At 36.8% G+C, this 16073-nt stretch overlaps 1 protein-coding gene across 1 annotated transcript in view; it reads right to left on the bottom strand.

Moving 5' to 3' along the window:
• Positions 1-383: 383 nt before the first annotated feature.
• Positions 384-16073, bottom strand: part of LOC140153274 (sprouty-related, EVH1 domain-containing protein 2-like) — a 49845-nt gene continuing 34155 nt past the window's right edge. Inside the window, 2 exon segments of the mRNA XM_072175977.1 lie at positions 384-3312; positions 4182-4252. Coding sequence (XP_072032078.1) covers positions 2440-3312; positions 4182-4252 — 944 coding nt within the window. The 3' untranslated portion in view covers positions 384-2439.

Raw genomic sequence — 16073 nt, 5'->3', positions numbered from 1 at the left:
CCTACTGTATATAAACAGCACACAAACATTTGAAGTTTGACATGATGGATGAAAATTGAATAAAAATGACGACAAATCAAAATAAACATACTATATTCTTCCAATCCTCAGGGAAAGGAAAATAAATGAGAGAGATAGGAGAGAGAACAAATGATCTTTGAAGTGTTTATGAAATATGTCACAAGTTGATCAACGGTGGAAAGAAAGTACATCGTATAGAATTTCCATTTTTTGGTGGTATTATACATGTCTATCTAAATCTAACAATTCTGAAAATACAATTTGCATCACAGTAATGTCACAATTTATTTATCACACGTTAGTAAATTAATAATGAATTACTGTGATGTGTTCCTTGGTATGTTTCTGGCACTCTGAAGGTTATAGCAACTTTGGATAACTTATGCTCCAGTAACGGTTTGCTTGTATACACAATCAAACTTTAAAAGAGCATTGTGGATGGTGGACTTGATACTCTTCACAACTGCATCATGTGGAAGTTACAAATTATGTACAGCAATACACTGCCTGATCTCAGACTTTCAAAAGGGTAATACTTATGCAATGAGCTGAAGAGGTTTTATTTTCTATTTTGTAGATCCATTTTTTTATTAATTTCCAAAACAATAAAAATATGCTTTTGCTACCCGTTCTCCAAATGTAAAAGCTTATTACTTCATTAGCACTCACATTTGGATTCCCAAGCTGTGGAAGGTGATATTTTGTGATGAATTGATATCTGATGAATTTGCTCGCTATACAAACTAAGTCTACCTGATACTACCCATACAAATACCCTCAAAAAGTCAAAGAGATCAGATGATAAACATGACAACTTCCTGAATAACTCATGCATGTCCACTGACAAGTTGCAACACCACATGCATATGTTCTCCATGGTCGATAACTCAACATCACCATCTGTTTAAGACTTGCCTTATTATTTTCCCTTATTAGAAATATCCCTCCCTACCCACCAAATAAAAGATCTTGATAGAACAGATCAACACTCATTGCCACATGCATCTTCACGACCATGCGAGAAGAGGCACACACACGAGCATCCCGTTGCAAAAGCGGCCAGCCGGCCGACAAAACCACTCAAAAGTTTCAGTCATCCGGATCCCCCAATCTGGAATCATTTCCATCGATGCTAAACAACACTCTGTTCATTGCATCTTTGTTGGCCGCCAAAAACATGTCACAGAATTTCAACACCAAAATGTCAATTTGGAACCTCCTATTTGCAAGTACAGAAACATACCAAAGAACAATTACTGGTTGTCTGGCATATGGAAGCCTGTATAATGTTTTTTTTTATATATATATATTTATTTTTTTCTATGATGTATCAGTGGCCCACATTCCTACGCATCCTTTTACACTCTCAAAATAGGATAACAGTTATACCTGCTATGTCAATAGTCCAAAAATACTAATGCTATCTTTTCCTTGGTCTCTTTATCCTAAACTTGGCAATTGAAATACACATCTTTTTAAATACCTTCAAAAGTCAGAGTTAATTATATATTTCAATAGCTTTCATTAGCATGATTGGGTAAATGAGATCACAAACATATAAACACCATTGTGTTAATCTTGAAAATGATATGCATTATAATCATTATTAAAATATATACCATTTTTTGGAATTCCTGATTAAAACAATGGTTATGCTTGATTCAATTAGCCAATCATGATTAATCATGATCAAGTCAGCAGTAGCCAGGAGGTAGCAGGACAGATTTTATAAGCACCAGTATAGCAGCTCCATGCACATTCAATCGCATAAGAGCTAACTAGAGTACTGCTTGACACAAAAATAATAATTTAAAAAAGAACTAGAGGTGGTTTGTCAACTTCATAACAACTTTTGCTTTGATCAGAATGTACATGGACCAAAGTTTTTGTTTGTTTGTCCTTACTTAATATCCAACATGAACACAATGTTGGGAAGATGTAATAAGCACAAACCAGATTTAAATTTGGGCAAATTTTGAACAGATAAATTGATACTCAATTATATCTTTAGTTTAATAAATGACTGGGTCTTGTTCCCCAATCATATCAATGCCTGCTTCCATCAGCGATATTTGACTGATCTGAAAATAAGACGGTTCAATATATATTGTAATCTTTTACAAGCCAAATGGCTTACAGAACAACATAGTTACAATTACATCAGGCGATTGAATAACTTTGGCACCACTTCCGATCACATAAAATTATTTTATGTTTGTTTTTCCAACATATTTGGCTGCTGCTCAATCAACCACACTCTCAGTCCAAGATACCAGCTTGGGCAGTTGCATCATCACACATTCCACGTCCTGCAGATTTCGTCTCGCACACGCTCACATACCTTTATATGCTAAAACATTATATATAACTTGTTATATGTTACACACTGGATAATAATTCTGTACACTGGAGTCGGGGTCACATTGCTTCGTGCCTTGCGCCACAACAGCCGCATTGTACCCCGCACCAATGACAACACTTGAGCGGGAGGTAGCACCATAAGCAAGGAACAAAGAGTGACAAGAGCCCCAAGCCCAGCCACCTTTGACATAACTGGTAACAAGACGTATTCGACATATCACATGAACACGCATCTAGTACTTGCGGCTCGTCTAGATCTGACACACAACAATGGTAAATCATTCCATTCGCACAACAAATGCAGCTGACTTTTTCTATACAGGAGTTCATTTCGTCCGTTCCATCTCGACAAGCACCCCTTCGATTCTTTTCCGGATTGAAATACTCTTGACACGCCGTGCAGCGTTTGGTATTACTGTAGACAGTTTGTTCCTTTGTGAATTTCGGGAAGGGTTTGTTAGGCGGCGACGGCGGTTGCGATGTCACAACCTTTGCCTTTTTGCTGTCGTCATCGCCCCGAAACGATGGATAACTATATTCATGAAAACTTGGCGGTTTCTTTACTATTTTCACATACGGGTCCTTTAAGCTATCTCGTAACGATAAATCTTTTTGGCTATGCCATTCGTCATGTGATTTCACCCAGGGTGATAAGGGTGAATCATGTGAATATGAATACTTTTTTGTTTGTGTCGGCTTTTTCTCTGTCGGCCTGTTCTGTACAGATTTGGATCTAGATACATAATGCACTCTATGTAAGTGCTGATTTGTGCTGTTCTGTCCAAAGTGTCCTGGTATCACATTAGGATTTGGATTTGGTGGCTGAGTTAAAATGTCCCGTAATTTTCCGCAACTTTCCCTCGCTGGTGGCGGTAAGCCTTGAACGTTCTGGTACTCGTGGGGTTCTGGCAATAATGGCTCAATAACTTGCTGCATATGAAACAAAGAAAACAAGAACAAATTATTTAAAAAATACAAACAATAAGCTTCACAGGTATGCACATTAAATGGATGAATCTGGGATCAAAGTTTTAATTGAATCTATTCATAAGAATGTAGAAATTGCATCATCCAAAAATTGAATTTTTAGATTTGGGGACTAAAAAGGAGTATCCCACACCAAAAATTTGCCAATCGAGTTGACCTTTGATCTTCCACAAGGCAAAATACAGTGTCTATGGCAGACCATATTTTCATAACCTAACTTTTCAAAACCTTTGCTCTAATTATTTTAATTTTGTGATATTATGTACCCTTGTAGCACCTGTAAGAAGTTTGATAGCATTTTTGTTATTATTTGATTTGAAATCTAAGTTCAATGCAAAAATCAACATGTACTCCATGTAGACTTTAGGGTGTTTTGGCCTGGCAGTTTATATTTCAGACCAAAGAGGCGTATCTATATGCTACACTTTTTACCGAATGTTTTTGAACGTTCATGTGATCATGCTACATGTTACTGTTAGAAGTAAAATGTGAATTCAAAGAAATGATGGAATTGAACTTTGTTACTTGTCTTTGTATGATACATTATGCAGGGGCTCACCGGCTCCTTGCCTGACTGACACATGTATGTGTTATGGACCACAATGACCTCATCCCAATGGCATAGTTCAATAACCTCAATTAAGCATTCATAGTACAAAATTTGACCTCAAGTTGCAGAGTATGAGTTTTGCACCCAAATTTTCAAAGGTCAAACAATGATTGTACAAATGTATTGGGGTTACAGAACTGTGCCCTGATAGATGAGCATGTAGTGGATCCTAGTGGTTCATTCTGATTTATGTTCAACTTACAGATAATTGAGTGGGATCTTCTTCATACTCATTGTCTGGTAATTGATTTAGTGAGGATTCTGTTGAAGATCCTGCAAAGAAAAAAGAAAACAAGCAATTCGATAGGTTAAATTTAAATGTTCAAGATCAAAACTTCATTTTGAAGAACATATAAAAATAATAGAACTTTGGCAACATTTTTAAACAAGGGTGTTTTGACCCAGGGCTGTGACTTTCACATGTACTCCAGTCTTTTCATCCTTTCCCTATGTTCTTAACTCCCCTGCACAAGCTATGTACTGTTCTGATTTCTCTAATCCTCACTGGCTGACCCAATGCTTATTAGGTGCACCTGTAAAAACATACCAAGGGATTTTCCACCACCAATCTCCGACCTTTTTGCACTAAATATAGTCACACCATGAGAACGGCATCTACTGCTGAATTTATGAAATGTTAGAAAATTGGCAAAAATCAATCTCATGAATTCATTCTAGGTAATGATTATATTTCAGAAACCAGTAGGCATAAATATAACAACAGATTCAAACAGTTACTAAGGATAAGGAACCTTAAAGTTCTATAATCTGTGTTGACATGATGTGGCCAGTACTTCAGTATGTTTTACTGCTATGGATAAAATATGAAGTGTCTTTCTCCCATGACATGCTGCTCCTGCACTGTTCAGGAGAACATGTTTATGATGATTATACTCCCTGCCAAAAAAAATCTTTTTGCCCTTTCAGCATGTTAACAGAACAATGGGATTTGCTATCATATGATCCTATCATTCCTCTGTGAAAATTAAAAAGGTAACGTGTTACTTTACATAGAAAGCTCGCTCAACCTTCCTCCATTTTGAAATTGCGAAGTTGAAATGAGATACCCCAGTACTTGCAAATCTTTACTACACACATATCCCAAGTGAAAATCAAAAAGTGATGTTTTACTTTATATGGAGAACTCAACCTATCTCCATTTTGAAAAAACATGCCAAGTTGAGAAAATGAGATACTTTAATCTTTAGTATATCTGGTCTCGTCAGCATGCAGATTTTAAAGATGGAAGTACTTATTTATTTTGCTTGCATCTTGTTGTTTACAGCAACACAATGTCATATACTAAGATGTGTGCAAAAAGAAGCTAGTTCATGTCACATTTCCATGGTTTTTAAATTAAACAACTTATCCCTTCCAAATTCCATCCATGCCATTCCTTGCAAATACTTGATTTTTAAAATCAAATCATTCATTACTAGCTACTATACCACTAACTAATGTTCAAATAAAAAAAAAATCATAATCATTGTAGTTATTATATTCATCATCACACAAGACTCAAAAATCAATTTTAGTGTACCTATAATTCTACAAACAAGTCAACAGGCATCCATATACTTCATTATGTTAACTATTCATCCATCAAGTACTTTCTCAGAAATTCACCAGTTAGCAATCAGTAAATGTTCATAAATTTATTTATGCAAGGCACTAACCGCATGCACTTGCCTATTTACATGCATTTACAAAGCACAGCTCTGAATGTGGATGTGGCTCTTGCCCAATTTAATTGAAATGCAGATAAAATTCACACTTAGACAGCAAAGAGCAAGTTAAATATAAGATGTGACAGGTTGCAGGTTATATCGCTGCGATGATATTCCAGCACTCCTTTTATTACTGTGTCGCTGATCCTCATACATTAGGTGGACTATCCTATAGATGGAAATGGCTTCCATTTGCATTGATCACCAATTGCAAGTTGCTTTTTGTTTCATTCTGAAATTTTTCTGAAAGTTCACATTTTTTATTTTTTTTTTATTTTTACATGCAGTTCTTTAGCAAGTCAGATGGGTTGCCCGGGATGGATTGTAAAGACTACAACAACAGAAGTTATATTTCCAAATTTGATATCAAATAGGACTTATAAGTTATATTTTAATTAATGTATCAAATTGTTTCTTCTCTAAAAACAGATGAAGCTTGCTTTCATTGAACCATATCTTCTAAAATCTGATGTTATCTTCAGAAGACCAAAGATTTGTGAATTGAGAGAGCTAAGCGCCTGCATTTAATACTGCCTTATGGGTGCACATTGCACAGGAGCACAGGAAGTGCAACATCCGACTGCTTGACTAGTTCTAGTCTACTGCCTCATACATTTTCATATATGGGGAATTGGAAACCATAACAAAGATGACCTTTTTGCAAAACGGATGTGAGAAACAGAGGCCAAAGCCCTGTGGTTTGAGTGGGAGTCAGTAGGTATTGGCCTTTACACCAAGTCCTTCATTGACTGCATTGACTAGTAAACCTAAATCTTCCATCATGGTGTTTTCAAACCACTAATGCTGGAATTCTTTAACTCAAACTAATGCATAGATTGGATGTAATCGCATGACGTTATGATGCATACTAAATTGTAAACTACCCACAAAATTATCATCAGATGAATAACATGCTGACAAAAAGAGATTAAGAGATTAATTTTTAAGCTCCACATATTTGAAGTGAAAATGCTTCTTTCATTACTACATTTATCGATGTGGTACTATATTTCAACTTAAAACCTCCCCAATATAGCACCCAATAATCTTGCAGCCCTGGTCCTTGGTTGTCATGAAAAGGTGCGCTCTCTATTCGTCCATTGCTTTATAGTTCCTCGAGAGCCTCGATCTGGCAGCATACATGAATGGAATTTAACCAGTCATATAACATTGTGTTATGTTACATAATTCTTTCATGTCTATATAGTCAGTGCGAGACTCTCCTTGCATATGACAGAACTGTGCAATGGGCAAATAAAAGCTGTTTTGTAGTTGTTGAAATCAAAGAAGAACATATCCACACTAGTCAAAAAATTATTACATGACATCAAGTCAGGGTTTCATACTCAAGGGTTAAAGTCAACATCACACAAAGCTAATTTTAAGATATAAACCACAAAATATTGTTTGGATGGGACCCAATCGATACAGTAACAAGCAATAAGTTTCGACAGTATTAAAGCCTAATTCAGATTTAAATAGCCACATCTGACAATTTAGCTTGACAACTTTTTTCAGTACTTGCTTGTTGAAACCATTGTATTCTTTAAAACAAACATATACATTTAAAATTTGAGAATGAATAAATATACTGTTCAATTGCTAAGTCAAAACAGAAATGTTTATTAATTTACCAAACATTTTTGACATCTGTAGAGCCTTATACAATGTAATTGTAGAGCCTTACAATGTATACAATGTAGGGACTAGAGAGAGCCACGGGGTCAGGCACAAACTACATGTGGCAAATCTGTTACTATCCCAAAATGGAAATTACGGACAACATTGAGTCACATTTATGGAATGCAATAGATTAATGCGAACAATACGATTCTATATTGCGATCAAGCAATGTTTGTGGGTTGTGTGCACATGTGTGTATGACTGTATGTGGGGGGGGGTCACAGAGGTGATATCTAACAACATAGAGGTCAAGTAGTTGGCTGTCATGTTCACATGGTCAATACTAGTGGTAATTTAGTACATTCAACAAGAAAATACAGAAAATTGGAAAGACATTTTGAAGGATCAGAGTCAAATTCATATTTGAGAATTTCCAATGCATAACCACAGATCAGGGTGGTTGGTCAGGAGTGGATCTGACACTGGCACACTGGCCACATGTTATGCATGCCTGTGTCTGAAGGTCCTTTGATATTAGAAGTAGATGGAAATGACAAAGTTGACAAAAATTGTTCACTATGGGAAAACTCTTTATTATTGAGACAGACTCGGAGTCAGACAACATGTCTATCAATCTCCTGTATCCACAACATTTTTAAAAGTTCTTACATATAAAAAAATCAATCTCAAAATCATAAGTGTTTCAACATAAATATGCAGGCCTAGGTCATGTATTTAAGTTTACTGTAACTCTGATATTAAACATCGAACAATAATAAGCCACCAACTAGGATCTACATTGAAGGACCTCTATGTTGCAATTATCAGCCTCCACTCAACGGACAACGGTAACTTCTGTAACATATTCCCTCACCCTGAAAAATAAAGGATGCATAGATGTATATACAGTGCACAACTATCTATCCAAAATTCTGAATGTGGCAGACCTGTGCAATGTTCTGTTGTACACCCCATGGATGATCACGTTCACATCCTTGCCATACACCCATGTTGAAGTGAATATCCCATGGGACCATTTGCCAGGAAATTCTTTACTTCCACTTTAAAATTAGTGCAAACGATGCTTCATGGTTTAAATTAGGGAAAACCTTGCCATTTAAAAAATCAAGTGCTGCTGTTCCAAAATTCTGAGTAAAGGTTAACAAAAATGGTTCATGCAAATGCAAAGTATTCTAGATAGACATGGGAGAGAAAATCTTAAAAAATCTTTGGTGATGCCATGTAACATACATCTTAGAAATTGAATTTATCTTTGTGTGTGTCATGATTGCCATAATGTAGAGATGCTATATATAGACCCTACAATGTAGATAAATAAATATAATACATATTGAAGCTACATATCACAATTTAATGGTCCATTATTATTTCCAAATGTTCTCAACAAACCTTTTGTTTCCGACTACAACTTACAAGTGAATTGAAAGAAAACAAAAGGGAGTGTATTAGCCACCACCAAAGGATGGTTTAATACATTCAATATCAATAACTGGAATGATTTGGTATTTTCCACCTAAGTGGTCAATATATTTTCCTTCACTGAATTTGTACAGTAGTACACATCACACATCATGTATGATGTATTTCACATTCATGCATGATGGGCACATTATAGTTTGCACACATCCCAAATCCCCAGTGAACAGACTGCCCCTATTTTGAACTCTGATTTTGCAACCAGACCCAACAACTCTACCAAAAACACAGGAAAACTTCTATCAAACCCATGGTAAACTCATCATCATTAGGTGAACGCAGTAATGCAGCAACGTTTCCCACACTTGAACTTGCATAATGAAATCTACATTGCTTCACCAGAACAGTAAAACTTGTTGCTCATTCATTCATCATTCATCTATCAAAATACACTACTATTACTAATACATTACTAATCTTCATCATCTCTAAAATTAAATGATTGTAATATTATTGCTTTCCTTATCCCCCACACACACACACAAATGGGCTGCTGCTGCTGCTTCTTCGACAAAGAAATTGTCAGCTGTAAAATACAGTCAATGTACTAGCCCCAACTGATGACATGACAAGCAGAGCAGTGTACATGTGCACACAGCAAGCAAGCACACAACAGTTTGTACCTGCACGCTGCGCTAGCTGCCACGGGCCGCCATATTTTTCAAGGCTACGACTTATTGCAGGCCAAGAACCAAGGCAGGAAATGCCACAAATTCTTGCTCCATTGGATTTTATGTGGAGAGGCCCCACAAGTTCACGGTTGCCTCTGTTTCCTTCTCTAAGCCAATCAAACTTGCTGAAACTGATCAAAACCATAGCTTCATTTATCTTCCAATGGATTTGCATCTTCTACAGTGTGTTCAATCATAAAATGACATGTAAATCAAGATCATGAAATGTCTGAATAAATATTTGATATCAACTTTACAGGAGCATGTGTGATAGGTATAAAGTTTACTGCTCAAGTCATCATTGTAAAGCAATAAAATGATGTGATAGGTTTTAAACACTCATTTAATCAATCTTCACTTGATATATCACAGCTCATTAGTTTTAAAGGTGATTGATCTGGGATTGATAAATTCCATTAGACAGAATCTGCATACAGACCTCAAATTTTATTCATAAAAAACCTTTTTTTCAATATGTAAGCTATCAGTTATATATTTTTTTTGTTTCGTTTAACAAAAACTTATAATCTAAAGCAATGCAAACAACATGACAGTTTTGATATTTAGCAATTTGTGTGTACTTTCGGAAGTGTGACATAAATTAATAGCATTTGATACAGTTACTGAATCTGCTACAAAACGTTAACAAACGTAGACACAGTTTAAGACTATGCAAACGCGGACGTCTAAACCGCATTCAATCGACAAACTGTGGAGTGTGGACCTTTTTTCGCCATTTTTTGTGGGTATGTGTATGAGATGCAATTTTACCTCAACTGCGGACGGTATATTTAATTCACAATTAATAGAGGGTTATCTCACAATGCATTATACATGCAATTGTGGTCGTTTGCAGACCTCCAAAATTAAGGACGGTCCTCCTTTGCAGAGTGGACCACGGTTTAAATGTGAAATGTCATGTGTGTGTCCTCATTTACAAATGCATATGCACCCTCACCGGGCTGCATTCAAATAACACACAAACAATATGTCTGTATTAAAAATTTTTATCAATGGCAAGAATAGACAGGTCTAGATTCCTTATATGGACTAGAAGCTTTCTTCTACGGCCGGTGGTTCATATGGACGTGGATAACTAGTCCATTACCATGTTCTAACAGAGAAGATGAGAAATTTCTCTGATTCTACCAACTGCTCAAATCGCCGTGCCTTCAACTAGGAATCTACTAGGTAAACAAACCAAGTTTCCTAACTTATGCTCGCTTGGCAAAACCAAGTGTCTTAACGTCTTATTCAACCTGTCGAGCTTATTATGTAACAAAGCAAATACATTGACGAAATATTCCATTTTCATTGATGGTAACACATTGAGACAAAAACAAAAATTATTTATGTCATCTTGGTATGATTAGATGGCTAATTATAAATATGTGTATTTAGCTAGCATCTTATTATTTGGTACTCATAAAAATCAGAATCATTAGTTTTTTAAGCTAAAACATTACTGAAGTATTACAGATTGATCAAGGCCACATCTTTGGCAATCTTTGACCATGCCGAGTACTAGAGAATCACTCCCGGAAATCACTGCCATTGTCCGACACGCATCATATATATACTAAGCACACGCACCGCAGTAACATACGTACATGATTGCAGTATGTGGGCTTCGGCTGGATACAGGCTTGAATCAAGGCTACATGTATGACGCTCTCTGATGATCTGCATGATCACCAGTTATCAGTGTTATTTACTCAAAGCATTCGTGAAATGTATTAAAATTGTACATCCCTTTAATATGTGTGCTTGATATTACATCTTGGTCCAAACAAATACATTAATCCATGATAACATCATCCTATCTGATTAGGTCATAATCTCAATAGCGCAGCAAAGTAGGCATGTGTACCTTTGTTGTATTTTGTTTGTAAAACAAAACAGAACACAGACTGAATATGTTATCTGTGTTGAGTACTCATCGGCTCATCCCAACTCAATTCCACTTCATGCTGACATGATCAAACAAGCAATTGATGATTTTCCGATAACATTGGGGAGGATGGGTTAGTGTAGTGGTCTTCTCACTTGCTTTTCTCAGCAATGCAGCCCCAGTTCAATTCCTGGCGTTGCCTCATGTGAGTTTGGTTTTTCTCCAGGTGCTCTGGTTTTTCCTCCTGCTTCTAAAATGGGACCTCTTCCCATATCCCGGCCCCGTCATATTCAGTTGGCATCCCTTCTCTGGGCACTATTGGGCTTTGCCATGGTTTGGCTTTGGCCAAATGTTTTAAATAAAATAAAATTGTCAAATTTGACAAAATGGCTTGCTTTCTATTGTCACACCATACACCTGTATTATGTGTACTGAGGCTTGTTACCACTTTATGGCTTTGAATATGTGGCAATTGAACTGAAAAGGAATTGTCAATTCACATCCATACAAACAAGTATGAATGGTATTTTGCCTTGATATCAACTCACTGGGTTCACCACCTGACGCATTAAAATGAGGCCATTCAATGAAATGAACATAATGCATCGTATTTGGCAGATATCATGACAGTTCGTGAAAAACAAGACTAATTGTGTTTATACCTGTTGTTGACATCGATATTTTTATAGGAAATACAATTTTACAGCATCCTCAATCAATATTTTTCATTTTTTTTCTCTCTGTTGGTCGTGCGTGTTTTAGTAAGAATAGAAATACTGTAACAGTAACATACAACAATCCACAATGACATCAACATAATTATTTCATGAGCTCTATTTAATGTATGCAGTTGCTTTGTCTTTTCTTGCATGTCAATGATGAGGGAATGGAAGTTGCAAGTTTATCTACACCTGATATTTCAGAAACAAGTGCACATAGATGACATAATAGAGTCAGTGTTCCTTTAATCTGCTTGTTTCACAATCTGCAACTGGGAATTGCACTGTGTAGGTGTTACTTCCGATGTTAAAAGTTCAATGAAAGGAGATATTACAGCAGCAGCAGCAGCCACACAGCGAGCTCAAGCTGTATACAACAATACATTGCCTCCACCGCATCTCTTCATGTAGCTCTATAGGTACATAACATGATTTTATATGATAATCTTCAGATAGCCACATTGTTTAAATTAAACCATATGTTTCAATTTCAATACACTCTAGTGATGCCCTAACATCCTTATCCTGCCAAATCAAATTAATATGAATATGGGAAAACGTCTTGCTCTACATCCATACCGCATTCACTTGTACATGAAGCTACATGTACATAGGCCCTTCATGGGTAATTATCCTGTTTTGTTTTAGCAGTTTTATTTATTTTTATTTATACCCCATTTTGCTAATTTTGTAGTCATGCATACTGTTTTGTTTTCATTTTGGTGAGCTTGTTTATTTGTTTTGTTTGTGTTTCAATGCTTGAATTAGACTTAGAGTTGTTTCAATCATGCAGAAAAATTTCCATGCCAGTGCTTTGAATTTCAGTTCAAAATTTTCAGTGTTGTCTACACAAACAAAGCAGAGGTAATAGGGTCTGTGGGCATTCAATGTCACCCATTTCAAACATGCATTTTCCTATGTACTGTATTTAGTAAAAGTTGACTGTTTCTGCTAAAATGCCACGTTAATTTGCTTGAAATAGTTTTTATGGATATGAAAATGAACTATGCCATGAACTTGTGTCATGACATCCAGCTAGCTTCACTGCCTGATTGCTATTTTGGATAGACAAGAAAAGTCCTGACATAACATCAAAGCTATTTTAGACCATCATACATGTACAAGTAACATGTTCCAGAATTGTTGCAATCCTTCTCAAAAAAAAATTATGGTGAATGAACACTGGCGACCATGATTTCTTTACTCAAGCAAAGACAAGCATGGCATACAAGCACTAGACTATGATATATGCAAATTAAACCTAATAATACATGCACTCGGCCAAAAAACAACAAGCAACTGATTTTTGACCAACAAGAAAATCATGCTTTTTTGGTGATTGAGAAACTTAATTGGTCAAAAAGCGCAGTCCTACGTATGAATTTAGCTAATTTATCTCAATGCACATTACAAATCCTGTTGTCTCACTTGTGTGTACAAAAGGTCAACCAGCCTCATTTTTTACAAACCAACAAAAACACACTTCTGTTAGAGTAAGATCATAATTTACTGAACATCAAGCTTGATGTACCCGGTACAGCAAATAATGCCGAAGGATTTTGAAAGTGTCAAAGTAAACACAAGAACTAGATGCTCGCCAGCAACAGGTATAATGTACATAACACAAGTCATGTTTCATTTAACTTGAAAACACTGAATATTGAAAGAACCAAAGAATCAAAATCTTTGGAAAGCAACCTCGCACACATGCCAGATTAGGTACGGTCTGTAGAAGACATTTTGTGTTCACTGAAAGACGGCCATAAATAACATTTCAGCTATGCACCAGCAACATTTTCCTACTGGTGTTTTTCATTGCTGAATTCTGCACCAACGAGGTATTCAAAACATGGTCTTTATCCTATGGTCTTTATCTGTTGAGAAGATCTTTGATGGCCAGAATGACTGACACTTGACCCCACTTCAGCTAAGGGCATATCCTGTCTTACACATACTAACCTACAACTGACAATATTCTGTCAATCAATCTATTTATGTCTGACAATCAACCATCAACTATGTAGGTCTGCATCTACCATGTATTATAATGATTAGTACCAGAACTCCGTAATCAAACAAATTAAAGCAGCAGATTACGATATTTGAAGGAGGGATTCTACTTCTTACCAATCATGTTGTATAAGCCAAGGACATAAGAAATTGTCCCTTTCCCATTGCTGACTCTACCATGAACGGTAACAACATGTGGGAATGAAAATAACAGGAAGCATGATGGCCATCAATCTTAGAGGGGAGGGGAACAGGGGACATACCGCCACACACATTTTGGCAACATGAGCCACATTCTGACAATTCAGGCCAACTACCTCCACCCCCTTGTCAAGACAGATTGACGCCACTGACAGGAAGAACAATCTGCATAATCTTCCAACTGCTTCTTTCCCTAAAATAAAATGATAGACTAACAATATAACATGGACATAATTCTATGAGTAGCGATGAGTTAATTGATAGTAAGAAAATATCTCCATCAAAAAATCTGCTATCTTTATCGACTAACGACTTGAGCAAAGCGGTATCCGACTCCATTTTGTCAAACACATGTAACCAACTCCTTCATGCTAACAGCGGGATGAGGAAACAGAAGCCTGTAGCCTCAGGATGTCAGGTTTATAATCGATCATTATTCTGCCCGAGTAGTGATGAGCATGAACATGTGCACAGTGCGTAGGCCTACATACTTCCATCAGTCACTCGTCAGAAATTAGTCTCATCCAGCTTTTAATAGTGGGTAATGATCATCGTTTCCCAAATATTAACTAGAGGCTGGTCACAAGGAAGGATACTGATCTTCCTGTAGATTGGGGTCAGAGGGTGTGGTATGTTTCAATGAGGGAAAAGAACCATTACAACAGGTGCATCCGCAATTTTCTTAGTGTTAGGTCAGCTCTAAGTGAAAAATTAAGATCTTAATTTAGGCCTATATCACATCATAACAAAATGCATCCCAATGAATGAAATATGACAAGGATAAAACTCCTACATGATTTGACCATATTTGTTCCACAACACATGCAAATGTCCGTAAGAGAACAATTCCTTGTAATGTCTTCTACCAGGTGACAGCTTCATAAGTCATATTGCATAATTGGTGCTAAGCAGTAAGAATTTTTTTACAGAGGACATACAAAGCAACAAGCGGCAACTTGGTTTGGTCTTGTGCAAGTGCACAAACCAAACCAAACCAAACGTGGACCTGGACACATGGATGTCTCTCAAACCAGTCTCCTTCACTAGCTATGGTCAAACTTGTTATCAAAATGTAATATAGATAAACATAGCTGTCTAGTTTGCTGGGGGAAATATCCTCAAAATGTCAAACCACAAAGAATTCATTTTGAAAAATATTCATGAATATGGATGGTTTAAGCCTGCCATACTAGTCTTTGTCAAAGACCTCGCGATTCTTAGGGGGGGCGAGCGCCGAAGGCGCGACAGAGCGCCGAAGGCGCGACAGCGAGCGCCGCAGGCGTGCTCAAGCAGAATATGATAGATGGCGCTCTCACTACGGTGCTGGCCCAGGTAGCCAAAGCCTTGTTGAAAGGCTACTGCCATACATGTATGAACATCGGACACTCTTGAACGACTGTGCTCTTGAACTAACCCACCTGACCACCAAATGGGTACCCTGGAAAACGGAGAAGAAAACGGAAGAAAACACCCCCAATTGCCCATCTACACGATTGTAGCCCCAGCATAATGCCGATATAAATTGTGTTAATTTTGTGTGATTTTCGTTAGTATGCATGCAAGGTAGTGAAGGTACTATGATGGGGAAATCCCTTTTTCTCTTTTATTACACCATGTCTAGATGTATAAATGACAAGGCATCACCAGGAGTTGTAAAACAGCAATTAAGATGCACATAAGAATTACTGTAATCAAGTAAGCGCAGACATCCCAATTCACAGTAGGCCTATATTACAGAACATTTATTGTGGACTT

Source organism: Amphiura filiformis, chromosome 5 (genome assembly GCF_039555335.1).
Source record: "Amphiura filiformis chromosome 5, Afil_fr2py, whole genome shotgun sequence".
Classification (NCBI taxonomy): Eukaryota; Metazoa; Echinodermata; class Ophiuroidea; order Amphilepidida; family Amphiuridae; genus Amphiura; species Amphiura filiformis.
Note: the sequence above shows the minus strand (reverse complement) of the source record. Positions and strands in the feature narration are given on the sequence as shown.